Source organism: Pan paniscus, chromosome 8, assembly GCF_029289425.2.
Source record: "Pan paniscus chromosome 8, NHGRI_mPanPan1-v2.0_pri, whole genome shotgun sequence".
NCBI lineage: Eukaryota > Metazoa > Chordata > Mammalia > Primates > Hominidae > Pan > Pan paniscus.
Window position 1 is genome coordinate 18,505,994 of NC_073257.2, and position 27,700 is coordinate 18,533,693.

At 47.4% G+C, this 27,700-nt stretch overlaps 1 protein-coding gene across 7 annotated transcripts; it reads right to left on the reverse strand.

Moving 5' to 3' along the window:
* On the reverse strand, positions 1 to 27,700 carry IL15RA (interleukin 15 receptor subunit alpha). 7 transcript variants are annotated; one of them, XM_034929893.4, is made up of 8 exons: positions 25,442 to 27,700; positions 16,376 to 16,528; positions 13,760 to 13,954; positions 11,377 to 11,475; positions 7,998 to 8,198; positions 7,383 to 7,415; positions 4,018 to 4,093; positions 1 to 838 (listed from the first exon to the last, which is right to left on the reverse strand). In XM_034929893.4, exons 1-8 carry the CDS (start codon positions 25,632 to 25,634, stop codon positions 727 to 729), a joined length of 1,062 nt encoding a protein of 353 aa, XP_034785784.1. In that variant the 5' UTR covers positions 25,635 to 27,700; the 3' UTR covers positions 1 to 726. The 7 variants fall into 7 exon arrangements, with proteins under 7 accessions (XP_034785784.1, XP_034785790.1, XP_054948360.1 ...); XM_034929899.4 differs by lacking the exon at positions 25,442 to 27,700 and adding an exon at positions 16,194 to 16,303 and having other exon boundaries at positions 16,376 to 16,891; XM_055092385.3 differs by lacking the exon at positions 16,376 to 16,528 and having other exon boundaries at positions 7,998 to 8,099.

The following is a 27,700-nucleotide window of genomic DNA, read 5'->3' on the forward strand; positions in this document are numbered from 1 at the left end:
TGCATTTTAAAAATATTGAAAATAGATGTTTTATTTTGTTTATACAAGGTACAATGTCAAAATACAAATCATATATATAATGTATAGATATAATAGACAAGGAAGTATAAATATAAACGCATATATTTGTAAAATGGCACTGAGTTGAGTTTTCTTCTTCCTGAATCCTTCAATGGAGAGGATTCGCTGGGCTCAGCATCTCTCCCACCTTTCCCAGGTCCCTGTCCATGTGTGCAGAGCAGCTGGAGACAGGGTGGTTAGAAGCCCAAATGCTGGTGTCTTCCCTGTAGACGTCTCCCACGCCAGGAGAAGCCTTGTAATTGACAGAGAGCTTTGGGTATGTCACTTTTCTCTGTGAACTGCAAGTCAGGATGAGGGACGGAAGATTCGGGGCAGGGTTTTTATTTCATTACCACATGTATTCCAGGCAGCTCACACTGTAATGAAATAAAAATCCTGCTCAGAAGCCTTCGGTCTCTCCTGGGAAGCTGGGCCCTGGGTCCAAGGCACGACAGGCAGGCAGGTGGTGCCCATGGGAATGCGGAGAACCTGCTCCCTCGCGCAGGAGGCGCCGACCCGGCAGTCCGTGAGATCCTGCTGGGACGTCTGAGAGGCCTGATGGGCTTGCTCCTGGAGCCCACCTCCTTGCACCTCTTCTCAGTCGTCTTTAGCTAAAGCAGAGAGGCTCCTTCACTCCGGACGTAGCTGGGCTGGTTTCCCCGAGTTTCATAGGTGGTGAGAGCAGTTTTCCAAGTCTTCATCTCTGCTGCTGGTCCCCCCAGTCACCGGCAGAGCCTCCATGGCTTCCATTTCAACGCTGGCCAGCGGGGGAGTTTGCCTGCAAAGCAGGTGGTTCATAGGTTTTGAAAAGAGGAGGGGGTTGCCCTCAAATCAACAGACGCTTCCCACTGAGCATGTATGTCCAGCACTGCGGGGATGGCAGGAGCAGACAGAGGCCCTGCCACAGGAGTCAGACAGAGAGCACTTAGTCCTCAGAGATGGAGAGAACCTAGAATGCCTACCTCTACCGAGTGTATTAAATCCTATCTAGGGGCCAGGTGTGGTGGCGCATGCCTGTAATCCTAGCACTTTAGGAGGCTGAGGTGGGAGGATCGCTTGAGCCCAGGAGTTCAAGACCAACCAGGACAATATGATGAGAATAAATCCTCTCCAGGTATTTCCAACCTCCCCATCCACCAAAGACTCACCAAACGCTGTTGGAGCAACTTACGCCACCCTGCCATCACCCCACGCTTTGCCAGTCCTCTGCCAAAAAGCCATTCAAATGGCAGGAACAAGAGAAGGAGAGAGTGACTGGGAGCCTGGCCAAACCAGAGTTGATCATCTTGAAAAAAGTGATTTAATATTCATGAAGCTTTTAAAAACAGTTCTTAGCACTTAGTATGTGTGAAATAAATAAAGAAATACACAAATCAATCAGCTCCCGAATGACAAGCACAGGCGAGGCAGGACACTGGTCATATGTGGCTGGCCTGTCTGGAGCTGCCTGGGTGCTGATGCCCTGGGCATCTGGCCGGCATCTTCTACCAGGGCTAGTGAAATGTCCCTCTGGAGTAGCAGCAGCTCTTTAGGCCATTTTAAGGTAAGCAGTGTGAGCTCCCTGGAGTGAGAGCTAAAATAAGGCAGGATGGGGGTCAATTCACTGAAAATAATTTGCTAACAGCCAATTTGTCAAATGGCAAATCTAACTAATAACCCATTTACAAAAAACAAGTTTATGGAAAGAATCAATTCACCAAATGACCAAGTAATTACACTCATCAAGTTTACCAATTCTTCTTTTTTTTTTTTTTTTTTTTTCTGAGACAGGGTCTTGCTCTGTCTCCCAGGCTGGAGTGCAGTGGTGTGATGGTGGCTTGCTGCAACCTCTGCAGACAACCACGCCCAGCTAACTTTTTGTATTTTTTGTAGAGATCAGGTTTCACCATGTTGGCCAGGCTGGTCACAAAAAAAGCGATCCGTGCACTTCAGCCTCCCAAAGTGCTAGGATTACAGGTGTGAGCCACTATGCCCGACCATGCCAATTCTTCCTAAAGATATATTTATTTTACTTTTTGAGCTTTTTAAAAATTAGGTTTTTTGTGTGGGGGGGGATGGGGTCTCACTATGTTGTCCAGGCTGGTCTCAAACTGCTAGGCTCAAGTAATCCTTCCACCTCAGCCTCCCAAAGTGCTGGTATTACAGGCATAAGCCACCATACCCAACTGAGATATCTTTCATATAGCCAGTAAATATTGCTGTTTTCCTCTTATGAACATATTTATTGGCCGTATATACCAAATTTACAAATCCTTTTTAAGAATATATTTTAATGTATTATTCATAAAGAGATGGTATGTACATTTAAAAAATATATTCAGTGAATGTATTTATTCATTATAACTGGTTAAGAATATAACTCCAAATTCAGCATTTTATACTGGAAATTCTGTAGTTATTAATAGTGATATTTTGAAAATTGTCTTAAAAGTCATTTTCTGTTTTGTCAACATTTTTCATTTTTTGAATTCTTTGGACAAATTTTTGAGTAACATATCAATGTTTGTTAATTTCTCAACTGTTTATGAGGTTTATGGCTTTTTTATTGGTTGGGATGGTATTCACAGCTTTTGAAGATTTATGTGAAGTTTTAGATACTGGTTTTCATTTTGACTTTATAGTAGCATTTCATGGAACGTGCATTTTGTCAAAATTAGGCTCAAAGGGTCACATAATTTTTTTTTTTTTTTTTTTTGAGATGGAGTTTTGCTCTTGTTGCCCAGGCTGGAGTGCAATGGTGTGATCTTGGCTCACTGCAACCTCCGCCTCCCTGGTTCAAGCAATTCTCCTGTCTCAGCCTCCCTAGTAGCTGGCATTACAGGCATGCACCACCATGGCCTGCTTATTTTGTATTTTTAGTAGAGACAGGGTTTCTCCATGTCGGTCAGGCTGGTCTCGAACTCCTGACCTCACGTGATCTGCCAGCCTTGGCCTCCTGAAGTGCTGGGATTACAGGCATGAGCCACCGTGCCCAGCCAGGGTCACATAATTTTTATATTGATATCACATTTAGAAAAGAATGTTTTATAACTATTAATAGTAACTAAAAGTTTAGTTTGGACAAATCTGATATCCGTATCAGTATGGAATGCTGGAATACTGGTTACTAATTGATAGAAGTACAAAATGAAGGCTAGAATGCCATTTGAGGCTTTAATCAAAGAATAATAATACTGCCTAAAGATTTAAAAAATGAGAAAAATTAAAAAAGTTAGCAAGTGGCAGAAATATTTTTGCCAGAAATGCTGAGATGCAGAATTTCAATGATTAGGAATACAAAATTAAGGCTAACATGAATCAGTATATTTATAAGAAGGCATACCCCTATCCAATGAGGACTTCCAAGAATATATTCACGAGGGTATCACAAGAAGAATGGGTAGGACTGCACGCGTTGGCCACCTGGTGCACTTTCTCTGGCCGCCCCATTTCTACTGTGAGCAGGGGTAAGGGGCACCTGTGCTCGGGCCTAGCTCACTGCTCCTCGGCTCTGGCACTCATTGGCCCCTACAGAAGGGGTGTGTGAGAGCCGATGGCCAGGAAAGGCGTCCTTCTTGGGAGGGGGCATTCTGGAATCACTATGGTGGGGCTCTTTTCTTTTTCTTTTTTTTGAGACAGAGTCTTGCTCTGTTGCCCAGGTAGGAGTGCAGTGGCGCAATCTTGGCTCACTGCAACCTCCGCCTCCCAGGTTCAAGAGATTCTCCTGCCTCAGCCTCCCGAATAGCTGGGATTACAGGTGTGCACCACCAAGCTTAGCTAATTTTCATATTTTTAGTAGAGACGAGGTTCCACCACGTTGGCCAGGCTGGTCTCAAACTCCTGACCTCAAGTGATCTGCCCGCCTTGGCCTCCCAAAGTGCTGGAATTCCAGGCGTGAGCTACCGCGCCCGGCCAGGTGCAGCTCTTTTCTCATGGGGAAGTCTAACTCTTGCAGAGGGAGTATCCAGTGCAACTCACCTTGACTTGAGGTAGCATGCCAGGAGAGACACAGCGCTCAGCCCACACAGCAGGACAGTGGACGTGGAGATAGCCACTGAAAGGGAGGAGACCACGCTGAGATACCCAGAAGCACATTCATTGCTACGAACCACAAATTCTTTACCATGGATGTTCTTACAGAGGGATCCAAGTGCCTCCCAACCAGCCTCCTGCTATGGACATTTCTTAAGGTCCGTGCAATTCCCCCGATTCTATGTCTAGGCAAAAACACATTCTCTTTCCTGCTGAGGGTGCCAGCTCCCAGTCGTCCCACACCTCTGCTCCTCATCCTTGTCCTTCTCAGGCAGAGTGCCTGGGGTGATGGGGCAGGGACGGAGCAAGTCAGGAGGGAGCAGTAAGAGCCTCAAGGGCAAAGCCAAGAGTGGGATGAGGAGAGAGCATTCCTGCTGCTAAAGCCAGGGTTGAAAAAGCAGACAGGGACACACCCCTCCTCTGCTGTCCCCAGTACAACGCCCCCTTTTCTTCAACTTCACAGATTTAGAAACAATAGCACACAGTGCCATTTTCCTTCCAATTTCATTTTTTTTTCACTTGCAATTTTTTTTTTTTTTTTTTTTTGAGACAGGGTCTCCCTCTGTCACCTAGACTGGAGTGCAGAGGCACTATCTCGGCTCATTGCAACCTCTGCCTCCTGAACTCAAGTGATTCTCCTGCCTCAGCCTTCTGAGTAACTGGGATTACAGGCACACACCACCACGCCTGGCTAATTTTTTGTATTTTCAGTAGAGACGGGGTTTCACCATGTTGGCCAGGCTAGTCTCAAACTCCTGACCTCAAGTGATCCACCTGCCTCAGCCTCCCAAAGTGCTGGGTTTACAGGCATGAGCCACTGCCTCCAGTCTACCTACAACTTTTTCTTTCTTTCTTTTTGAGATGAAGTGTCATTTTGTTGCCCAAACTGGAGTGCAGTGGCGTGATCTCAGCTCACTACAACCTCCAGCTCCAGCGTTCAACCAATTCTCCTGCCTCAGCCTCCCGAGTAGCTGGGACTACAGGCACGTGCCACCATGCCCGGCTAATTTTTGTATTTTTAGTAGAGACAGGGTTTCACTATGTTGGGCAGGCTGGTCTTGAACTCCTGACCTCGTGATCCACCTGCCTTAGCCTCCCGAAGTGTTGGGATTACAGGTGTGAACCACCACGCCTGGCCAACTTTTTCTTTTCTTCTTCTTTTTTTTTTTTTTTCTGTGACGGAATCTCACTGTGTTGCCCAGGCTGGAGTGCAGCGGCTCGAGTTTGCTCACTGCAACCTCTCCCTCCCAGGTTCAAACAATTCTCCTACCTCAGCCTCCTGAGTAGCTGGGATTTCAGGCGCCTGCCACCACACCTGGCTAGTTTTTGTATTTTGGTAGAGATGGGGTTTTGCTATGTTGGCCAGGCTGGTCTCGAACTCCTGGCCTCAAGTGATCTGCCCACCTTGGCCTCCCAAAATGTTGGAATTACAGGCATGAGCCACAGCGTCCGGCTGATTTTTTAATCTAATAAAAGTCATGAACTAGAAAAAGCAGATTATAGATTATAGCCCATCATCAAATAGTTGTTGGAAAATGCATATAGAAAAAATGACCCCTGAACTTTACATGTAGGATTTTATCCTACAGATATTCTTGCACCTATGGATTTTCATTAATGGCTGTTTGTAAGATAACAACAGAATGTAGCAATCACATGTCCAGATAGGGGGTTGGCTAAGTTAATGGTAGGAATTCCATACAATGGAATATTCTGTAGCTGTTAAAAACGATGAGATGGTTTTTGTGTCCTGATATGGGAGGATCTACAAGGTATGCCAGCAAGTGGAAACAAACATGGTACAGAAAAGAAGAAAAGAAGCAACTGTCCAGCATTCCTTATCCTCTATATGTTTATTTATACAGTCTCTCTGGAAGGATGCCTGGAAATCTGGTAGCAAGTGTTGCTTCCTTCCTGCAAGGGGATTTTTGAGTTAGAAATGGGATTTGCTTTTCGTCTTTTTTTTTGAGACAGGGTCCTGTCCTGTTGCCCAGGCCAGAGTGCAGTGGCGTGATCACAGCTCACTGCAACCTCTGCCTCCTGGGTTCCAGCAATTCTCCCACCTCAGCATCCCGAGTAGGTGGGACTACAGGCATGTGCCACCATGTCTGGCTAATTTTATGTATTTTTAGTAAAGATGGGGTTTTGTCATGTTGTCCAGGCTGGTCTCGCACTCCTGGCCTCCAGTGATCAGCCCCCCTCGGCCTCCCAAACTGCTGGGATTATAGGTGTGAGCTACCTCGCCCAGCCTGATTGTTTTTTAAACGATTCTAATCAATTAACTGCTAAAATGTCCAAAGTCACTTGATGTTTTCCCAGATGACATTTGATGCAGGTGAAAATGAGACCACAAAAATATGAGTCATTCTCTAGCAGGAAAATTTATGAATAGAAGATTAAAATAATTTTTGTCCATATCAAATTACAGTTGGGTTTTTTGTTACTTTGGAAGCTTGTCAGCCTGGAGCATGACTTGCATTCTTCTCATTACCTGCGTTCTTCCTCCCTGCCTGCTTCCCTTCCTCCTCCTGTTCTCCCCTCCTCTCTCAGCTCTCCTCCCCTCCCTTCAGCTTTTTCTTTTAGTCTTGCAAACGCTTTCCCCTTTTCCTCCTTATCGTCACTTGCACGTTCTCTTTTCTATTCTCCTAGCCTTAGCATTGCGTGTGACTTCTGTAAAGAGGAGCAGATTTGTGGTTTTATTTTGTTAACTTTTTTTCTTTTTCTTTTTCTTTTTTTTTTTTAAAATAGAGATGGGGTCTTGCTATGTTGACCAGGCTGGCCTCAAATTCTGGCCTCAAGCAATCCTCCCATTTCGGCCTCCCAAACTGCTGGGATTACAGGTGTGAGCCACCATGCCTGGCCAAGAGTAGCATTTTACACTGAAAATGGGGACAGCTTCTCTGTTAAGTGCACGGTGCCACGCCCTGGAGAGGAATCGGCAGCTTCTGGCAGAGATGCTGTAACGTCAGTGCTGGTATCGGCACCTGTAGTTTTGGATGCTCCGTGCAAAAGAGGTGGACCCTGCTGTGAAGAGCTGATCTTGAGCCCTTATTTGGGGTGCCAGCTCTCTGGGTTCAACCCCAGTAGCCTGATAGCTAGAAGCTACCAATATTTAGAAAAATGGGCACATCAAACAGAGAATTCCATAAATCAGCTATTATTTAACTTCTTATCTGATGGAGGCCTTCTGAGTGTGGAAGGGGCTGCTGTCAGGGCTGTGCTGGGGCAGCGGGCCTGGGCCAGGACCACCCAGCACCCTGGGACAGCGGTCACCCTGATCATAAACATACTGGACAAAGGGACACACTTACCAGTGGTGTCGCTGTGGCCCTGTGGATACACACCTGCGGAAAAGAGAGGACAGCATCACGGCTCAAGTCCTAGAGGTCCTAGTTCCTCATGAAGCAGGAGAAAATCTGCACGGCTTGGCTCCCATCTTAGCACCCTGGGAGACTCGTGGCTGGCGTAACCAGACTCATTTTAGCAAAGAACAAGCAGGGTAGCTCACTGAGGTGCTGGCCACACTTAAGAATCAGATAAGCCTTGGAGAAGGTCCCCATTACCCTCAGCTCCTCCATTCCACAGATCCTGGCCCCGGACTGCAGGCAGCTTCACCACCTCCTACTGCAGGAGGGCACAGATGCCACTCAGAGTCTCAGCACAGGCTCTGCTGTGCGGGTGATAAGGCTGGCCCTGTGACATCTTGGTGGGGGTGGGCTTGCTTTTGCAGCTGCCCCAGCCACAGAGAAAGCCACGGAGAAAGAGGTCAGGCCAGGACGCCGTGGCTGGTGGCCGGGGCCAGCAGGCTGCCCAGTGAATCCTGACTTTGGATTGATGGTATAAAGCTGCCTTGTGCCGGATCTCAGCCCCGATCTCAGAAGCAGCAATGGGGAACTGACCTCTCCTGGGGCAAAGCGAGTGCTAACCTGGCGGCTGGTGGGAGGCAGATGCTGTGAGTTCCCAGGTCTTGGCTGTTGTCTGAGAGGGGGTGCCGTGGGAGGACTCATGACTGCCTATCTCTGTGGTTCCTGTGGAAGGTGATTTTGAAGGCATCAGCTGGGAGCCCGGGACAATAGCTGCTGTTGTGGCCGCTGTGGTGTTTGAGCTGGGAGATGAAGCTGCGGGCTCTGTAGGAGAGTCCAAGGCAGGGACAACATCAATGTGCAGACTCCCCTCCTCTCAGCTGCAGCACGGGGTGATGTGGAAGCTGCTGTAGTGAGTCACCCTGACCAGCCCTCCCTCTCCCACAGCCAACTGCTCCTTGAGAGGGTGACATAGCCATTCCTCTGGAAGGGCCATAGGACCTGTGAAAACACTAAAGAACGTGGCTACTATCATGGCACGTATAAAGAAAAGATCAGCCAGACACAGTGGGTCATGCCTATAATCCCAACACTTTGGGAGGCTGAGGTGTGAGGATCGCTTGAGCCCAGGAGTTTAAGACCAGTCTGGGCAACATAGCAAGACCCTGTTTCTTTTCCTTCTTTTTTTGAGATGGAATCTCGCTCTGTCGCCAAGGTTGGAGTGCAGTGGCGCGATCTCAGCTCACTGCAACCTCTGCCTTCCAGGTTCAGGCAATTCTCCCTGCCTCAGCCTCCCAAGTAGCTGGAATTACAGGTGTCCACCACCACGCCCAGCTAATTTTTGTATTTTTAGTAGAGATGGGGTTTCGCCATGTTGGCCAGGCCGGTCTCAAACTCCTGACCTTAGGTGATCCACCCACCTTGGCCTCCCAAAGTGCTGGGATTACAGGCGAGAGCCACTGTGCCCTGCCGCAAGACCCTGTTTCTACAAAAATAAGAATAAAAATAAATTATCCAGGTGTGGTGGGCATGTGCCTATAGTTCCAGCTATCTGAGAGGCTGAGGCAAGAGAATCACCTTAGCCTAGGAGTTTGAGGCTGCAGTGACCTATAATTGAGCCACTGCACTCTAGCCTGGGGGACAGAGTGAGACCCCTGTCTCTTAAAAAAAAAGGTTGGGAGGAAGAAAAGAAAAGGTGTCAAAGATCTGAGTCGTTCAGCTTGTTTACTAGAGAAGGCAGGCCCAACGCTGGAGGCTCAGCTGAGAGCAGGTGAAGCTGCGCTGGCCGAGGACGCTCGGAGCGGCTGCGTGTGAAACACGGGAAGCCTGGGCTCTGGCCTGAACTCTCCGCACTGTGTGGGAGGAAAGCGTCCTGATGAGCTTGCGCTCAGGAACAGAGGCTGCCTTGTGTTCAGCGTCTTCCCTGTCTTCCTTGTCCTTCCCTGGAAGGTGGCTGCCCCTGCACTGTAAGGGTGTGGCGTAACTGTGCTGTTCCCTCTCCATGAAAAATGTGTCTTCCATTGTGACAGCCACGGAACCTAGGAAACGTGAGGCCAAGCGCTGTGGCTCTCTGGACGCACTGTTGTTGCCGCGTTCCCATGGTCTCCCAGCCACACAGGTCATGAGAAGGCCTCACGCCCCTTAATCCTGTGTCACCACCTTTCATATAACTTGCCCTACGCTCACTGCCAATGCTCCAGGGCTCCCTGCACAGGACGCACCAAGGCGTCCTCAGCCAAGTGCCCACGGTCTTGCCAGCTCCGGTCAAAGGCTGCTGTCACATCGGGGCTTCTGACTGCACCGTTGTGTCTTGACAATGGCCATCGGACCAGGTATTTGGGATGCGAAGGTGGGGGCTGGGAGAGCCTACTTGATCATTCTCCTCCTTGGGTGAACCAGGTGTGACTCAGATCAAAGGGGTTGTAGAATTACTTCAAGTTTAAATGGAGCCAGCCCCTCAACCCCTTCCTCCCTGTGCAGGTGACTCACTAGGAGGGAACCTTGTTTAGCTGCTTCTTCCTCCCTTAAGATGCAGGCCTCAGCCTTGGCCACTTAAGAACCACCTGCGGGCTGGGTGCAGTGGCTCACACCTGTAATCCCAGCACTTTGGGAGACTAAGGCTTGCAGATCACCTGAGGTCAGGAGTTTGAGACCAGACTGACCAACATGATGAAACCCTGTCTCTACTAAAAATACAGAAATTAGCCAGGTGTGGTGGTGCATGCCTGTAATCCCAGCTACTTGGGAGGCTGAGGCAGGAAAATCACTTGAACCTGGGAGGCAGAGGTTGCAGTGAGCCAAGATTTCACCTCTGCCCTCCAGACTGGGCAATAGAGCAAGACCCCATCTCAAAAAAAAAAAAAAAAAAGATCCACCTGGGGCTGGAGAGGCGTGAGTCCCAGATTGCACCCAGGCCAACTGGAGTGCCCAGGTGATGTCAGTGTGTACCCACGGCTGACAACCGACACTCCGCAAAGGATGGCTGAGTCCTGTAGTATGAATGACAACAGACAGGCTCATCCCCCCTGGGGGCAAAGGAGTAGACAGGACCAGGGAAAGCCACAGGCTGGACGATGCAACACTAAAGCCAAGAGTGAACTGTAGCACAAAGGTATCATAGCATGCAGGGCGGAGGATCCCAAGAAAGCATCCAAGATTTCAAATTTTCTGAACACTGAGAAAGCGCTGAGGAAATTGGGCCTGACAAGCACCAAAGACTCTGTTGAAACACAGGACACTGGCAGCTTCAGGCAGCGCCTCTATAATAGAGCAGTCACTGTGATGTGCTGGTGTTTAGGTCTGGTGGGGGCAGCTCTCCACGGGACTCTCACATTTTTGCACATCTTGCAGACAGAGGAGCTGATGGCCCTTTCTCTGGACCATCCTCTCAAGGGTGCTTCTACAGCATGCGCCTTGGAAGACAGGGACATGGTCTCCCCTGGAGCAGAGAGCAGGCGTGATTACTGCCCATGACAAAACGCTTGGGTCTCGGAAGCCCAGGCTTCCTCTCCCACAGTGCAGCACGCTGAGTGGACAGGCATCTGTTCAGGCCCAACTGTGCTGCCCCTGCTGGCTAGGGGACGAGAGAATTGATGTAAACATGCTGAAGCTCCCGCTGCCTGCTGGCCTCCCATCCTGGAGTGCCCTCTTTTCTGCCAGCACCCATGAAAATGTTGAGGGCTAACACACATGCAACCTCAAACCTCAGTCTGCTTTCAGTTCTTGACAAAGATAAGTGTCTACAACTAAATTTGATATGACATATTAGTGAGTTTTAAACCACTATTAATTCTGCACATATAACATCTGGATATCAAGCAACTTTGATTTGAAAAAGAAAATTAAGCTGGACGTTCTTATTCTTGACTGAATAAGACGTTTGCGCTATTGCCTAAGTCTGCAGTGGCACACCACAGAGGTCCGTGAGTCTGCAGGATTGGTGAGGGGGCCTCTGGGTGTTGGGAGGGAATAAATGTCCTCGAGAAGTTTCTGACCTTCCTACCTTTTCCAGAAGGGGAGAGGCTCTCTGGCTGTGGGGTCATCCCTGCCGTCGTTACTGTGGAGGGTGGCGCTGGCCTTTGGCGAACCAGGGCAGGGTCTCCTAGAGAGAGGATAACCACATGGCACTTATGATCCTGAGCCTGGAACCTGGGCTGGCTTCAGAACGGGATACAAATAAAATATATCAACACATGAACTTACAGTGGAGGCCTCTGGCTTCCTCAGACAGGTTAAAAGCATAAGAAACAATGTTTCCCCACCTGAATGCAAAGATAGACTGCAAACTATTTTTCTTGCATTTCCAAAAAGACTGCACAAGTTAAATATCAAATTTATTTTGGCTGAGATTATATTAATGATATCAATTCAATTTTATAATACTGGTTATTCTTGGGAGAATAAATGATCACTCAATAGATTCTATTTTGTTTGTTTGAGACAGGGTCTTGCTCCGTTGCCCAGGATGGAGTGCAGTAGTGTGATCACAACTCACTGCAGCCTTGACCTCCCAGGCTCAAGAGATCCTCCTGCCTCAGTCTCCTGAGTAGCTGGGACTACATGTACGTGCCTCAATGCCCAGGTAATTTTTATTTTTTAATTTTTTTGGTAGAGAAAGGGTCTTGCTATGTTGCTGAGGCTGGTCTCGAACTCCTGGTCTCAAGAAATCCCTCCCATCTCGGCCTCCCAAAGTGCTGGGATTACAGGTGTAAGCCACCATACCTGGCTTACATTTCACTTGTTGAGCAGGAAAAAAGTCATTCAAAGCACAAGAGTTTGGGAAGTTGTGAGTGATCAGAACGTGGAAGGATCCTTCGGGCTAGGTGAAACCTAAAGAGGCCTCCAGTCTTTGGACTCTAAAGTCCTGATTCCGGGTTCTCTTCTTTCCTCTCCCATCCTGACCCTGGAGCCCACAGCTCTTCTCCATCCCGGATTCATTTGCCCAAAGGACATGGAGTGTCGAGGAGACCTGACTTTCCCTGCAGTGAGAAAGCCCTGATTTTACCTCAGGCAGACAGGTTCCAGGGAGTCCCAGGACTGGCAGAGTAAGACCCACCGTGGTTCCCACAGATCCTGCTCACCCCGCCACGCTCAGCTTTCCCATTCACTCACTGATGCCACGGGGTGCTGTGTCCCCAGCGAGTGATTTCTTGGAACAAGTCGGAGGCTTCCTCCCTGCCTTCCCTCTGCTGCCTGTGTGACTCGCTCTGTTCTGGGGGAGGAGGCTGAGCTACCACTACCAAGCCAGTGGCAATGTCCAGCGCCTCAAGGAGTTCCCCTCTGTCCCCTGCTGCAGAGGGCGTGAGCTATGGGGCCGCTCCATGCAGGGGCGCGCTCATCCCTGCCCCAGAGATGAACTGGGGAAGGAGAGAAGCCTGCAGAGGTGGGCCTGAGTGTTCCAGAAACAGCTCCAAGTGGTTCCCACCCGAGATGGTTTGGCTGCTTCTGGGACGTTTATCCAGGTGCAGACAGTTAAAAAAAAAAAAAAGTTGATTCTTGCCACCTCCCCTCACCCCTGCTGGACACCATGCACAGGTGACTGAGCAAAGGGCAGCCCTGCTCCAGGGCCTGTGCCCATCCCCGGGGCTGGGTACTGAGAGAGGAGCAGTGATGGCTTCCAACATCCACCTTCTCATGGGAAATCCAAACATTTCTCACACTGGTGTGCTCATGAGTGCCCGCCCAGCTCTGCAGCCAAATTCTCTTGCCAGCATTGTCTCAAATCAAAGCACTACATGTAATAAGAGTTAATATTTACCAGGGTTCACGCCACCCTCCCACAGCCCGCAGTGTGGATATCAAGTCCGTTTTCCAGATGACCAGCCAGAGTGCCAGAATGTCACAAGAGCTGCCCAAGGCCTCCTGGGTGGTAGGCGGCAAAGCCAGGATTTAAACCCAGAATTCTGTGACTCCAACGCCAGGAGCTGTTGCTGAGGATCACACTGGTGTCTTTCTTTTTTTCTTTCTTTTTTTTTTTTTTGAGATGGAGTCTTGCTGTGTCACCCAGGCTGGAGTGCAGTGGTGTGATCGCGGCTCACTGTGACCTCTACCTCCCGGGTTCAAGCAATTCTCCTGCCTCAACCTCCCAAGTAGCTGGGATTACAGGCGCCTGCCACCACGCCCGTCTACTTTTTGTATTTTTAGTAGAAACGGGGTTTCACCATGTTGGCCGGGCTGATCTGGAACTCCTGACCTCAAGTGATCCTCCCGCCTCGGCCTCCCAAAGTGCTGGGATTACAGGTGTGAGCCACCGTGCCCGGCCCCCACTGGTGTGTTTAGCCTCAGACCTCAGCACAGATCCCTTGACCCCTGAGATGGGGTCGTCTCTCTGTGCAGCCTTGGCAGGGTGGGGGAGGGAGGAAGGTAGGGTGGCAAGGGCTACTCACTAATGCATTTGAGACTGGGGGTTGTCCAGTGGGCGACATTCGTGGCCTTGTTCAACACGCACTCCGTCAGGCTGGACGTGCCGGCTTTACGCTTGAAACCAGAGTTACAAATGTACCGCTCCCTGGAGTACAAGCTGTAGCTCTTGACCCAGATGTCTGCGTGTTCCACGGACATGGGGGGAGGGCACGTGATGCCTGTGAAAGTGCAGAGGACAGGGGAGGGTGAAGAGGTTTCCACTTGTAAGAGGCGTTCTCCAGGCACACGCGGCGGTAGTCAGTGTCCAGCTTATCCTAGGGGTGCCTCAGGACAAGCCCCAGGTGCCAGGCACGTGGAGGATGTACAGGAAGAGCATCCTCACCCAGAAGCCTTCCTGGAGCCTCGCCTGAGGTGCCAGTCAGCCAGCAAAACTACAGATGAGGGCGTGGGGAGAGGGTCATGGATGAAACACCCTCTCCCTTCATTTCCCACCCCTCTCCAAGCCCTCAGTCTCTCTTAAACTCTTCATCCCTCTCCACCGTGGACCCAGCCTCCAATTCTCGCTGAACGACAGCAAGTGCCTCCAGATAGGCCCCCTGCAGGCTCTCCCACAGGTCTCTGCGGCCAGCATCACCTTTAGAAATGCATCTTTGAGCCTGGCCAACATGGTGAAACCCCATCTTTACTAAAAATACAAAAAATTAGCCGGGCGTGGTGGCAGGCGCCTGTAATCCCAGCTACTGGGGAGGCTGAGGCAGGAGAATTGCTTGAACCTGGGAGGCAGAGGTTGCAGTGAGCCGCGATCACACCACTGCACTCCAGCCTGGGAGTTGGCCAGGCTGGTCTTGAAGTCCTAACCTCAAATGATCTGCCCGCCTCGGCCTCCCAAAGTGCTGGGATTACAGGTGTGAGCCACCATGCCAGGCCCTGAATTTCTATTCTAATAGTTTTTAACTGGATCAAATTCTCCCACCTCCATCTCAAAAATCCACTCCCTTGTGTGTGCACATGTGTGTGTTAGCTTGGCAGTACTTGCAAGATCGGGCCTTGCCTTGCCTTGCCTTGCCTTGCCTTGCCTTTGTTTTTTGAGACGGAGTTTCACTCTGTCACCAGGCTGGAGTGCAGTGGCACGATCTTGGCTCACTGCAACCTCCACCTCCTGGGTTCAAGCGATTCTCCTGCCTCAGCCTCCTGAGTAGCTGCGACTACAGGTGCACACCACCACACCCAGCTAATTTTTGTATTTTTAGTAGAGACAGGGTTTCACCATTTTGGCCAGGATGGCCTTGATCTCTTGACCTTGTGATCATCCCGCTTTGGCCTCCCAAAGTGTTGGGATTACAGGCGTGAGCCACCGCGCCCGGCCAAGATCAGATCATTCCTTTGCAACTGCAAAGACACCTTATTCCCCATGAAGCATCATTTTCCCAAAGGCTGCTGTTGCTTTCAGCTCTGGTTGGTCATTCATACATTTTGGAATGCTTTCCATTCCCAGGATATAGTGCATTGGAGAGAGAGTGGATGAATCAATGGACACAGCTCAGCTCTGTTGGAAGTGACAGGTGTTGTTTAGTTACAGTTGTTGGTACATGCCCCTGGAAAAGTGCAAGTGTGGCCGGAAGTAAATTCGATAAAGAATAGGCTGGGTGCGGTAGCTCACTCCTGTAATCCGAGGACTTTGGGAAGCTGAGGCAGGTGGATCACCTGAGGTCAGGAGTTCAAGACCAGCCTGGCTAACATGGTGAAAGCCCGTCTCTACTAAAATACAAAAAATTAGCTGGATGTGGTGGTGGGCGCCTGTAATCCCAGCTACTCAGGAGGCTGAGGCAGGAGAATCACAGGAACCTGAGAGGCAGAGGTTGCAGTGAGCCAAGATTGTGCCACTGCACTCGAGCCTGGGTGACAGAGCAAGAATCTGTCTCAAACAAACAGAAAACCCCCCAAAAACCAACAAACCAACCAAACAAAAAACATTAGCAACAAATGCCAAAGTGTTAAGAACCTTAGCACAGAGAGAATTCTTATAAAAATCAACACAAGACAAATACCCTAATGGCCTAACTGGGCAAAGGACACAGTGGGTGAGTCACAAGAGAGGCATCACCTAAGTCCATACAAAAACATCCCAAACCTCACTAACACATCCCTGTTAGAATTCCATGACCTCTGCTCTTGCTTCTGAAGGATCCTGTACCAGGCAGGCTGGGGGCAGGGTGGGAGGGGAGAAATCTCAAATTCAAGATTGTTCTTTCCATTCAACTCCCATCCCAAAGCCTTCTCCTCTGTCACAGGGGCAGCACTCTGCTCACTTCCTGTCTCAGGCATCTGTTGTCCAGTGGCCGCCACTACTCCCCATTCCAATGAGGACACATCTTCTGCTAAGCTGATGGGGTGAGAGATGGAGTCGATCTCACAAGTTGTTGAGGTGGATTTGGATGCTGCTGTTGCTATGGTTACCTGCAGAGCCCCACTGGCTTTGAGGCCTCTGGTGCTGTCTGGTGCCGGAGTGTCAGAGGCTTTTTCTCCATGTTCTGCTCCACACTGATCTTCTGTCCTTCTCTACCTGCCTAAACCACAGAGTGTTATTTCTCCACACTTGCCCACCCCATCCTGCCCTCCATGATAGATGGCTGTGCTACCTGCTTGCTGCCTGCTTGTCCGATGGTGGTGGCACTGGGGGCAGTTTTCCATTGTCCTGAGTCTCACGCAGTCCTCGTGTGTCTGGACCTCAGGGTTGAAGCTTTCAGATATTCTGCTCCTTCCCGCCAGGACAGCCAGCCTGTCTCTTGCATCTGTAACAGGTTTTGTACAGGAAGCGTTCCCTGCCCATTTCCAGCAGCCGTGGACCTCCAGGGCTGTTTGTGTAGGATCCTGAGCAAGGACTAAGTGTATTGTGTGTGTTTCTGGCTGACTCACCAATCAATTCCATCGATCTATGTGTCTATTTGTTTTGACACCAATACCGTGCTGCCTTGATTATTGTTGCTTTGTCATAGGTCTTAAAGTCAGGTAGTATAAGTCCTCCTACTGTGTTAATCATTTTCAAAGTTGAGTTTGCTTTTCTAGATCCTTTACTGTTTTTTTGTTTTTAAATTAAATTTTTAAATTTAATTAAAATTTTAAAATTAAAATTTTTAAATTAAAATTTTAAATTTAATTAAAATTTTAAAATTAAAATTTTTAAATTAAAATTTTAAATTTAATTAAAATTTTTAAATTAAAATTTTTAAATTAAATTTTTTGAATTAAATTAAATTAAATTAAATTTTTCTGAGATAGGGTCTCACTCTGTCTCCCAGCGGGGAGTGCAGTGGCATGATCACAGCTCACTGCAGCCTCAGCTGCCTAAGCTCAAGTGATCTTTCCACCTCAGCCTCCTGAGTACCTGAGACCACAGATGTGCACCACCACGCCCAGCTAGTTATTATTTTTTTAATTTGTAGAGATGAGGTCTTGCTATGTTGCTCAGGCTGGTCTCAAACTCCTGGGTTCAAGGGATCCTCCCAAAGTGCTGGGATTACAGGCGTGAGCCACCCGCCTGGCCTACTGAATTTAACAAACAGTGTATCAATGTCTACCAACAAAAGCCTGCTAAAATTTTGATTGGAATTCATTAAATTTATAGATCAGTTTGGGGAAGAATTGATATCTTAATAATATTGAGTCTTCTTAAAAACCCATCAACACGGTATCTCTCTTGATTTATTTAAGAATTCTGCAATTTCTCCAGAAATGTTTTATAATTTTCAGTGTGCCAGCCTTGTACATCTTTTGTCAGACATATCCCTAAGTATTTCATATTTTTTATGTCACTGCAAATGGTATGATATTTATTTCGATTTCTTATTGTTTGTTGCTAGTATTTTGCATATTGATTTTTTGGTGTCTTGACTCTGTATTCTGCACCCTTGTAAACTCACTTATTCTAATAGCAGCTTTGTAGATTCCATATGATTTCCTATGGAGATGATCACATCATAGATTCTCTGAGTATGTTTTATGATTCCATTTTATCTCCTTTGTTGGTTATTAACTATAACTCGTTGTACTAGTTTAGTGGTTGTTTTAGGGTGTCCACTATATATCTTTACCTTATCACAGTTTTCCTTCCGGTGATGTTATACCACCACATACATATCCTGTAAAGATCTGAAACGGCAGACTTCCAGTCTCTCCCCCAAGCCCTTGTGCTATTGTTCTATGTTTTGCTTTGACATACGTTATACCACATGACACATTGTTATTATTTTGCTTTAAACAGTTGATTATTGTTTATCAGCTCAGGATTTTAAAAGGCATTTGCACTATATTATTTATCATTTCTGGGTGTTTTTGTAGCAGGAGGGTTTTTTGGTATCTACTCTGTCATTTTGCTGAGAAAGGAAGTCTACCAGTGGTTCTTCCATTCTGAACGGTCCTCAAACCAAGATAAATCTGTGAATAGTTAATGTTTGAATGTACAAGGATATCAATGTACTACAGCCAATCCAACCAGGCAAATGGTGGCCAGTTACTTACTTTATAAAGTTGGACTGTCTCATAACTATATTGGTGATATTACTAACACTGTTTCATTTTATTATTTTATTTTTAAAATGATTTTATTTCATTATTATTTTATTTTATTTTATTTTATTTTGAGACAGGGTCTAGCTCTGTCACCCAGGCTAGAGCACAATGGTATGATTATGCCCCGCTGCAGCCTCAAACTCCTGGCCTCAAGCAATCCTCCTGCCTGAGCCTCCTGAGTAGCTGGGACTAGAGGCACATGCCACCATACCTGGCTAATTTTTTTTTTTCCTAGAGATGGGGTCTCACCATGTTGCCCAGCCTGGTCTCAAACTCCTGAACTCAAGCCATCCTCCAGAGATAATACATTTAATTGAAGCAATAACTTCATTTCCACATGCCTTAATCACATCTTTAGATACTTGAATTATACTTTCTATGTATTCTCTCATAACATTGTTCCCTAGTTATTCAATGTAAACAAGTCTCACCTTGTTTACAATATTATAAGCTCCTTGCAGATGGTATGTATATTTCACAGTTCTGTGGTACTCTCACTTTCCTACGGCTGGTATACGATAGATATTTTCTGAATACATATAATGGAATTACGAAGTAATGGAAATCGGAGTAAACTTATGGCTCTAGGACTTTCAAAACTCTGAAGTAGCCAAAAAACATATACAACAAGTCCTAACGATCATTTAAATGAAGTCACCAAAATAGTGTATGAGGCCACACCTCTGTTTCCCAGAACCTGTGAATCACGCTTCCTTATCTATCAGGTTGGTTTACAGAGTCTAATAAGAGCTGGCAGCCTCGGCCTGGTTCCATATCCAGAGTTCAGAGGTTGTCGGGTTAGCGTGGCTCCCGCTCCTGTGAGCAGAGTCAGAATGGACTCCAACATTCCCCTCGCTTACAGCACCTTTCAAATGCCTGCACGAGCTAAGGGTGGTAGGATTCAGAGATGTGTCAGATATGGTTCCTGCCCTCAGGATGCTCACTGTGGAGCTGGTGTACGGAAAAGGCAAAGGCCTCTGGCCTCACAGTCACCCATCACCTTCCTTCCTTATTTTCCCCGCTGAAATGTCAGCCAAGTCAACACACTTCCTTTTGGAGTTCGCAAAAAGTACAGACTGTCTCCAGCTCACTGCCTGAAACTTGGCAATTCTTTTCTTTCTCTCTCAGACTGATTAACTGAGCTTCCCGACCCACCTCTTGTGTGCCAGGTGAATTTCTCCATAACTCGAATCCTTAAATAATGATTTTTGGAGTCTTGCAAGAGTTGAGGGCTACAGGTTGAAGAGCAAATGAAAGGAAAGTATTGAAATACATTCTATAATTTTAGGACTCGAGAAGACATCTGGCCTCTTCTGTCTCCTGCATTGACACCGCCTGTGTTCAGGATTTCATCACCACCCACCAGAACGATTTCAAAAACCTCAATGCAGCTCCTATTCTCTGGAGTCTCCTGACTACAGTTCATTCTTCACACTCTGAACAAGAGCAACCTTTCCACCACGCAGCTCCAGTAATGCTCCCCTGCACAGAAACCCTCAGGGACTCCCCACTGCACAGAAGGGAATCAAGCCTTTCCAAGAAGAAGCATTCAAATCACATCAACTATGTCCAATGAGCAACACTGATATGACTCCCAGGATATATACTGAGGAGTTTTATATATATTTATTCATTTAGATACATATTATTATTACTATTATTATTTTTATTGTTATTTTTGAGACAGAGTCTCGCTTTGTCGCCCAGGCTGGAATGCAGTGGACAAGTGTTTGTGAGTTGGACAAGCTTTTGTAAAGTCATGAAAACATTGCCAGACAAGATCAGCTATAATTAAAGATGAATTAGAAAAAACTCCAAAATTCTGGATCTTAATTGTGCTATTTCTTTTGTAATTTTATTTATTTACTTTTCTTATTACAAAACAATTCAAATTATGGCAGAAAAATAAGAAAAGGCAGACAACTGCATACACGCCCACATATGACCGACACATGACATCTTCCCCATTCAATGACAACTACTTCTTGATCTTCTTCTAGTAAAAAAATGAATCATATGATGTCTACTACTTGAAAACAACTCCATTTTATTTACGCAGTCCTCCGCTGTTTAAAATTTATGTTGATTTTGACAAATCTCATGTTTTATACACTTACATTTTCACCACTTTTTTTGCTATCAGTAGAGGCACAGAAGCAGTAACAACTAGATAAAATGGATAGGAAATAAAAAATAAAAGGTTTGGGAAAAGACCCCTAAAGTTCTGAGAAATGGCTTAAAAATACTTAAAGACACATGAAAAGTTGTGAAAACAACCCCAAGTGCACTTACACCTTACATAAAAAAAGCGAACTGAAATTGGTGGCTAGGGATATTTGTCTTCAAACAAAGCAGTCTTCTCAGTTGCTTTTGGCCATCGCCCGCCATCTTTCAGACTGAAATGCTCTCTAAGAAGTCAGTGACCTTCTACCCAACATAATGGACGCCCCTGCACATCAGGCCTTTTAAATAAGAACAGACTGGCAACAACTTGTGCATAGTAGCACAAGAAGGAGACTTCACACCTTAGTGATATTGATTTGTCCAACCCATGAATATGGTATATCTCTCCGTTGATTTAGTTCTTTAATTTCTCTAAGCAATGGTTTGTGGTTTCCCATATACAAGCTGGAGACAGTGTTATTTACTCTTTCAGTGATGAGAAATGTGCTGTTCTCTACAATTTCATACCAGAATCATACTACCATGTAGCAAATTTAACAGTTTGGGTCCACTTCCCTTCCAAACCAAGCTCATTTAAAAACATCAGGCATCTTCTGCTCTGTCATCCCTCTGCCCATCTTTAAACGTCAACATCCGCTGTCTTGATTACTGTTACTTCATCATAAGTCTCAAAATCAGGAAGGCTTGTGCCTCCAACTCAGTTCTGTTTTGACTATACTATGTCTTTTGCATTTACATGTGAATTTTGGAATAATTTTGTTAATTTCTACAAGCAAGCCTGCTGGAATTTTGATCTGGAGGGACTTCGCACCTTAGTGATATTGATTTGTCCAACCCATGAACATGGTATATCTCTCCATTGATTTTGTTCTTTAATTTCTCTAAGCAATGCTTTGTAGTTTTCCATATATGAAAGATGTCTTTCACATCTTTTGTTAGATTTATCCGTAAGTATCTAATGCTTTTTAATGTTATTTCAAATGACTTTTTAAAATTTTTTAATTTCTAATTGTTCATTGTGAATGTATAGAAATAGAACCGATTTTTGTGTAGTGGTGTTTTGTATACTGCAACCAACTTAGACACATATGGCTGACTGATGTTCAAAAGGTATAAGAGAAGGTCAGTGAAGATAATCTTTTCAATAAAGGGTGCTGGAATAATTGGATATGCATATATAGAAACAAACAAAATCCCAAAACAACATTTAATTCATGCCTCACATTATAAACAAAATTAATTCAAAATGGATCACAGCCATAAATGTAAACCCTAAAGCTATAAAACTTCTAGAGGAACACATAGAAGTAAACCTTTGTAACCTTAGGCTAGGCAAATATTTCTTAGATATGACACCAAAAGCCCAAAACACAACATAACAAATTAATAAATTAGACTTCATAAAAATTAAAAACTTCTGCTTTTCAAAAGACACTGCTAAGAGAAAGGATAAGCCACAGAATCTGAGAAAATATTTGCAAATCATATACCTGATTAGGGCCTCGTATCCAGAATATATAAAGAACTCTCAAAATTCAGTAATGATACAATTCAATTTTTTATACTTAAGACAGAGTCAGAAAAAAAAAAAAAAAGACAGTCTCGCTCTGTCTCCCAGGCTGGAGTGCAGTGGCGCGATCTCTGCTCACTGCAACCTCTGCCTCCAGGGTTCAAGCGATTCTCCTGCCTCAGCCTCCTGAGTAGCTGACATTACAGGCATGGGCTACCACAGCTGGCTAATTTTTGTATTTTTAGTAGAGAAGGGGTTTTACCATGTTGACCTGGCTGGTCTCGAACTCCTGGCCTCAAGTGATCTGCCCACGTTGGCCTCCCAAAGTGCTGGGATTACAGGTGTGAGCCACCACACCCAGCTGATACAACTCAATCTTTAAGAGAGCAAAAAAAATATAAACAGACAGTACCAGAGAAGATATATACATGGCAAATAAGCACATAACATCACCAGCTGTAGAAAAATGCAAATTAAAACTACAAGGGGAGACCCCCTACATACCTAGTAGAATGGATAAAATTAAAAAGATTCATCATACCAAGAGCTGACAAGGGTGTGAAGGAACTGGAACTTCCCTACACTGCTGTGGGAATGTAAAATAGTACAACAACTTTGGGAAATGGTTTAGCAGTTTCTTTAAAAATTAAACTTCTGAGGCCAGGTGCGGTGGCTCACACCTGTAATCCCAGCACTTTGGGAGGCCAAAGCAGGCAGATCCCCTGAGGTCAGGAGTTCGAGACCAGCCTGGCCAACATGGTGAAACCCCATCTCTACTAAAAATACAAAAATTAGCTGGGCGTGGTGGTGCGTGCCTGTAGTCCCATCTACTCAGGAGGCTGAGGCAGGAGAATCGCTTGAACCCAGGAGGCAGAGGTTTCAGTGAGCAGAGATGGAGCCACTGCACTTCAGTCTGGGCAACAGAGTGAGATTCTGTCTCAAAATAAGTAAATTAAAAATAAATAAATAAAAATTAAAAATTAAACAGCTGAGAGGTCAAGGCTGCAGTGAGCTGTGATCATGCTACTGCACCCCAGCTTGGGAAACAATGGTGTGACACTGTTTCAAAAAAAAAAAAAAATTAAACATACACCTGCCATATAACACAGCCACTCTACTCCCAACCATTCTCTACCCATGAGAAATGAAAGCATGTGTCCATACAGAAACCTGTATGTCAGTGTTCATAGCAGCTTTCTATGTAATAGTCCCAAACTGGAAACAACCCAAATGTCCCTTAACAAGTGAATGGCTAAACAAATGTTGGCTAGCTGTGGGTAGAATACTACTACTCAGTGGAGAAACTAATGAACTACCTATACAAATTACAACATGGATAAATTCTCAGGATAATTACTGTCTGTGAAAAAAGCCAAGCAAGAAAGAGTTCCTACTGTGTAATTCTATTTATAAAAAATTTTGGAAAGTGCATCAAATTGCCTGGGAGATGGGCGAGGTGGGGGAGGATTGTGCAGGGCATGAGGAAGTCTTTGGGAGTGATAGTTGTGTTCACTCTTGGTGGTGGCAGTGGTTTCATGAGTATGTATGCATTTACCTCCAAACTTATCAAAGTGTGCAACTTCAATATATGCAGTTTATTGTCGGTCAATTATACCTCAATAAGGCTGTTAAAGGGAAAAAAAACAACGGCTGGGCAAGGTGGCTCACGCCTGTAATCCCAGCACTTCGGAAGGCCGAGGCGGGCAGATCACAAGGTCAGGAGTTTAAGATCAGCCTGACCAACATGGTGAAACCCCGTCTCTATTAAAAACACAAAAGTTACTGGGCGTGGTGGCGATCGCCTGTAATCCCAGCTACTCAGGAGGCTGAGGCAGCAGAATCACTTGAACCCAGGAGGCGGAGGTTGCAGTGAGCTGAGATCGCGCTACTGCACCCCAGCAGGGGTGACGGAGTGAGACTCCGTCTCAAAAAAGAAAACAAAAAAGAAAGAAAAAGAAAAAAAAAAAAACATCGAGAGCTTTGGGAAGGGAAGGTAGCAACATCTTTCTAAGGTCAAAGGGCAAGGCTGTGCAGCTGATGAGATTAGAGATCTCACAGTGGTGCTCCCCTACCCACTCAGTCTTCAAGGAAGACACCTCCTCTCTGCTGGGCTTTGACTAAGGCTGCATTTCACTTTCATATTGTGTAATCCAGCTGCCCCAGTTGCCAGCTCTGGGGTCCTGTGACACTGCTAGCCAGCTGGGAGGAACCAAGCGGTCACCAACTAACTCTGCTTCTCAGATGTGGGGGGAAATCCAAGCATCAGAGTCTCATGAAAACGAAACTTCAAGAAGCCTCGCAGAGCTGGGGTGGGGGTGGTGGAGGGTGGGGGGGCGTTCAGGCCACACCAGGCAGCAGTAACTGTGCGTGGAATGGCTTTGGCCAGGGCCTGGGCAGACTGGCCCGACTGGATGTAAATTATTCGGGGTCTCGCTTAAAAACACACACAGATCATGGCGTTACTAATTCCTATAGAGAGTCCATGGATGGCCTTCAGTGGGGCTTTGACCCCAAAATCATATGCACATTTTGTAACTATGTGCATTCATGCATTTTTCTGGGGGCGGGGGTTTCATAGCTTTCATCAGACCCTCCAAGAGCTCCCTGACTATAAAAAGATAAAGAAGCGCTGACAAGGATAGAGCTAGACCCTGCTACTGTTTCTCCTCCTTCCTCTGGCTGCCGGGACAAAACCCCTAGGAATCGCTCATTCCATCCTCCCTGCCGAGATCAGAGCTCCGCGACCCGCTTTCTTCTCGAATACACCAAGCGATCACAGATTTCTTCCCCCTTTTTCTGCGAGTGTAGACTCCAGGCTGGCCCCCCACTCCCCACCCCCATCCGGTCCCGACCGCCTCTGCTGGTTTCCTGATCGCTTAAGAATTGGAAGTTGTTTCCAGGTCCCCAGGTGTGCAACTTGCCCGACGCGTTTCCCCCTGGGACACAGCTCCTCCCCACCCTCCCAGCTCCCACTGACATAATTTACTTTTGCCTGGGAGTCGGGAGGAGTAGTTTCTCCCAGACCCCTCCGAGGACCGCGTGCTATGCAACACCCGCCCTGCAGTCCAGGCGCCTGGGAGAAGCGCACTCGCCCGTGTCTCCAAACTGCTGGACGCCGCCGGCTCCGCGCTCCCGTGGCCAAAACGGGCTTCTCAGAACTGCTCCTGACCTCGGCCTCGGAGACCCCAGCCAGGCCGCCCGCTCTCTTACGTGGGTGACCCGGGCGCAGCGGCGGCGCTCTCCCTGCGACCCCGGCTCCCGGCACGTGTCCCTCCTGCCCGGCGCCGCGTCCCCTCCCCGTCCTGGGCCTGCGCGCACCGCGCTCCCGAGGGCACCGACGCCCCCGCACGGCCCGGGGAGATGGGGCGCCCGGTTCCCTCCAGCTCCACGCCCCGGCCCCCTTCCAAGTCCCGCCCGGGCGCCCCTGCTCCCAGCTCCCTACCCCGCGTCGCCGGCGGCCGGAGCAGCAGCAGCAGTAGCAGCGCCGGGAGACCGAGGGTCCGGCAGCCGCGCGCCCGCCGCGGGGCCATGGCGGCAGCTCCACAGGACACCGCTGGACGCCCCGGGCGAGCGCTGCCCAGGCCGGGGGGAGGTGGCGAGCGCCGCTCTGGGACCTGCCGCCCCGCCAGTCGCATTCGCTTTCGCTTTTGCTTTGGCCCCCGAGGGCTCGGAGAGGTGCAAAGCGGTGACAGATCCGTGACTCAGCGTCCCCACCCCTGCTGGGGAAGGAGCCCCGCCGGCCGCCGCGGCACCGCACAGCCACCCCTGTCCCCGGGACGCATGGGCCGTGCCCAGTGGGGACCCAGGACCTTACCCACGCAAGCCCGGGAGCCTCCCGGTCCTCCGCGCTCGTCGTGCTCTGGGACCTCCAGTGTGCACTCGGTCCGGTGTCCCCACTGCGAAGAGAGTGGGCAAAGTCATCGGAGAACAGACTCTCTCCAGCCCTCTCTGCGGCTCGGATCCACTTGACCTCGCCCGGCGCTGGTCGCCTCCAGCTGCTCCGCCTTCGACTTTCCTGGTCTCCCTCCGGGGCCCTGCGCTCGGTTGTGAGCGGCCGGCCTGGGTGAGTGCCCGCGGAGGTGTCGCCGCGGTGCGGGGTCGCGGGCACCTGCCTGATGCGCTCTGGCCCGGGCGGAGCGCAGCCCCCGCCACCTGCTGGCTCCCGCGGCGCCCGGCGCCCGCTGGGGCCCCAGCTCCGCCACTTCGCCGAATTCCTGCTGCAGCTTTGCTCCCCGAGAAAATGCCTCATCTTAGAAGGAGAGGGGGCGGAGGGGGGAGAAGGGAGAGAGGAGCCACAGTGCTTCACCTCTGAGCCTCGCTTCCTTAGGTTCTTCCAGGCTGCCATCCTCCTCTTTGGCTAGTGGGTTTTTTTCTTTCTTGGGGTCTCAAGTGAAGCCTGAGAACCGGGTCTGTAAGCTCCCAAGTGCAGATTCTCAGGTCTAGCGGTGACATTGGACAGGACGAGACATCTCCAAGCCTCGGTCATTGCCTCTTAAAATCTCACAACGTGTTTATGAGGCTTTTGTGACATACTTGCAAATTCTCTTTGAAAACGAAATAATCTGTACAATAATCCCCCAAGACACAGGTTTACCTTTATAACAAACCTGCACTTATAACCCTGAACTTAAAAGTTAAATAAAAGAATTTAGGGCCGAGCGCGGAGGCCACTCCTGAAATCCAAGCACTTTCGGAGGCCAAGGCAGGTGGATCGCCTGAAGTCAGGAATTCGAGACTAGCCTGGCCAACATGGTGAAACCCCATCTCTACTAAAAATAGCAAAATTAGCTGGGCATGGTGGCGGGCGCCTGTAATCCCAGCTACTCAGGAGGCTGAGGCAGGAGAATCACTTGAACCCAGGAGGCTGAGGTTGCAGTGAGCTGAGATCGCACCACTGCACTCCAGCCTGGGCAACACAGCCAGTTCCTGTCTCTTAAATTAAAAAAAAAAAAAAAGTAGAAAGAATAATGAACCTACCATCCGGCAGTGACCACACAAGGTCCATTCTTTTTTTCTAAGCAGGAATAGCCACCCTTACTCCAACTGGGGAAATCCCACATTATTCAGTTTCTCTCAATACTTAATAATAAATCTCAAGATGATAAGATCAAATTTAAAAATTAACAATATTCCTTAATATTGTCAAATATATTCAGGGTTTATTGAATGCAGGCTGAGCATAGCATGTATACAATAGAGCATTTTTTATTCTATGAACATTTATGAAGTAGAGATTTCTCCATTATTACAGACTCTTTGTAAAAGTTTTTAATGGCTGCAAATTATCATAGTTTAACATCCCCTCTATTATTTTAATATTAAAGATAACATTGTCATAAATGTCTTTCTACAAAATCTTGTGAATTTAAGATTGCTTAGAATAGATTTCCTACAGTGGAACTATTGAGTCAACTGGTAGGGAATATTTTTAAAGGCTTTTTTTCTTTTAAACAAATATTTCTATCTTGCTTTCCAAAAGTCTTGTATCAATATACCTTCTAACTAGCATTGATTGTGTTAAAGTACCCATTTTACTGCATTTTGACCAAAAGTAAATTTTAAAATTTGAGAATAAAATTGTAAATTTGGTATGCTTAAAGAACTCTATTTCATTACATATATATGTGTTGTTAAATAATGTAAATTTCAAATATACTTCGAACTGTAGCAATCAATAAATATAGTGGATATCCATGAGCCT